This window comes from Acyrthosiphon pisum, chromosome X (genome assembly GCF_005508785.2).
Source record: "Acyrthosiphon pisum isolate AL4f chromosome X, pea_aphid_22Mar2018_4r6ur, whole genome shotgun sequence".
Lineage (NCBI taxonomy): Eukaryota > Metazoa > Arthropoda > Insecta > Hemiptera > Aphididae > Acyrthosiphon > Acyrthosiphon pisum.
In genome coordinates this window covers 6,450,482-6,452,185 of record NC_042493.1, presented here as the reverse complement: position 1 = coordinate 6,452,185, position 1,704 = coordinate 6,450,482, and the positions used below count along the sequence as shown (strand labels likewise).

General features: G+C 30.4%; 1 protein-coding gene across 1 annotated transcript in view; it reads right to left on the bottom strand.

The window, feature by feature from the left end:
* The window catches only part of LOC103310691 (putative nuclease HARBI1), a 4,988-nt gene extending 3,792 nt beyond the window's left edge, over positions 1–1,196 (bottom strand). Inside the window, exons 1-4 of the mRNA XM_008189818.1 lie at positions 960–1,196; positions 686–882; positions 349–505; positions 77–218 (exon numbers count right to left, since the gene is read on the bottom strand). Of these exons, the coding sequence (XP_008188040.1) occupies positions 77–218; positions 349–505; positions 686–882; positions 960–1,196 (733 nt within the window). The remainder of the gene's footprint in view (positions 1–76; positions 219–348; positions 506–685; positions 883–959) is intronic.
* Positions 1,197–1,704: the final 508 nt, after the last annotated feature.

Sequence of the window (1,704 nt, the reverse complement as noted above, 5' to 3'; positions counted from 1 at the left end):
CCAGATACTACAATAGTACAATAGTCAATAGGTATTGTAGTAATGTACTATGCTTCAATTTACTATAGGTACCTACCCAGCAGATAAAAACATTGTTTTCGCCTATTTAATTCTTGAAGAATTGGTAACACATTACAATTATTCCAAATGTGGCTATCGTGTGTACTTCCCGGAAACAGAGCATTAACACTTAGTATTTTTAAATTCATATCACAAATCTATTTGACAGTAGGTAAGTAATTTACATAATATTATCAACATAGTGTCATAGTTTCGATTCTAATAAATCGGTTTTTGATTTCATAGTTGTTATAACAATAGTTATTTCATTTTGAAAATAATTCTTACTAATTGAGTATTTATAGAATGGTAATTTTTTCTGTTAACATATAAATGTTCAGGATAGTCGTTTTCCTCTCTAAGAATTCCCGATGGAGGTACAATAGCAATATGAGTGCAATCTATGCACCCACATACTCCAGGAAATCCTGTTTTCATATAAAATCTAATAATTAAAAAATGTTAATTAGTAGTATGAAGAGTATTTCAAACTGTGTGTAGACATGTAGTGAAGGTATTATAATATTCAGTGGACAGTGGTATACTGTATACTGGCATACGTCCTATCATTGATTATAAATAGTATTTATAATCAATGGTCCTATAAAATGTACATTATACATACTCATTTCGCAACTGTCTTAATTCCGACATATTTTTAGGAAATTTTACCCAATTATGGAAAATGCTAGGGTGGTTCAGCGCATTAGTTACTTCGCTTATACTGCGTGAAACCGAAGGTTGAGACACGGCACTATATCTGGAATTACCTGTAGGCAACTGATATGACCCAGTTCCAAAAAACTGCAATGCAATTAACACCTAAGAACATATTTTTACATTTAAAATAGTATAAGTAGGTACCTACCTTATTATTGTTATTAATTATTATTTATTACCTTATTTTGGATGCTCAAAGCCAACGTACGTTTTGGTGGTTCCATAAATGGAGTGACTAACTCGATTAAATATCTTGTTAAAACTTTACTCAATCGGTAAGTTTTTATAAAAAGATGATCACTTAATGCTAATAAAGGGTCTACTTTAACGCCAAACGGTTGTCTGACATTTTGAGCTTCTTGCCTCTCTATATTAGCAATAGCAAACATCATAGCTCTTTCATATTCATTCGCCATTATTGTTATATTTAATAAAATATTAACTCAGCAGTTATAAAATAAAACAACAATAATAAATTAACAAAATGAAAAGGTAATCGACAATCGTAATACAAGTACCTAAACACAAGAATACAAGATGACTTATCAATAATCATAGTATTCTGCAGTTGATTTGTGTGAAATATATTAAATCTATGGTGCTCGAAATTAACAAATCATTCGACTAAATTTTGTCGAATGCGATATAGCAGTAGACATAATTTCGAACGTTTTTCGTTCGAGAAAAGTCATACATCATTTCGAGAATACCATGGACGACGAATCTATCGAGTTCGACGATGAATCGATCGAGTTCTGATTTATGTCGAATGCGACAAAATTCGAGAATAGGGCCCCAGATATATTTTGTAATTGCAGGTTAGTATATATTAACATACAAGAATAATAATTACATTATTGTTCTCTTATAATTTTCAACAATTTTTCTACATTTACCATTTTACCCATCAGTACAATATTAAAA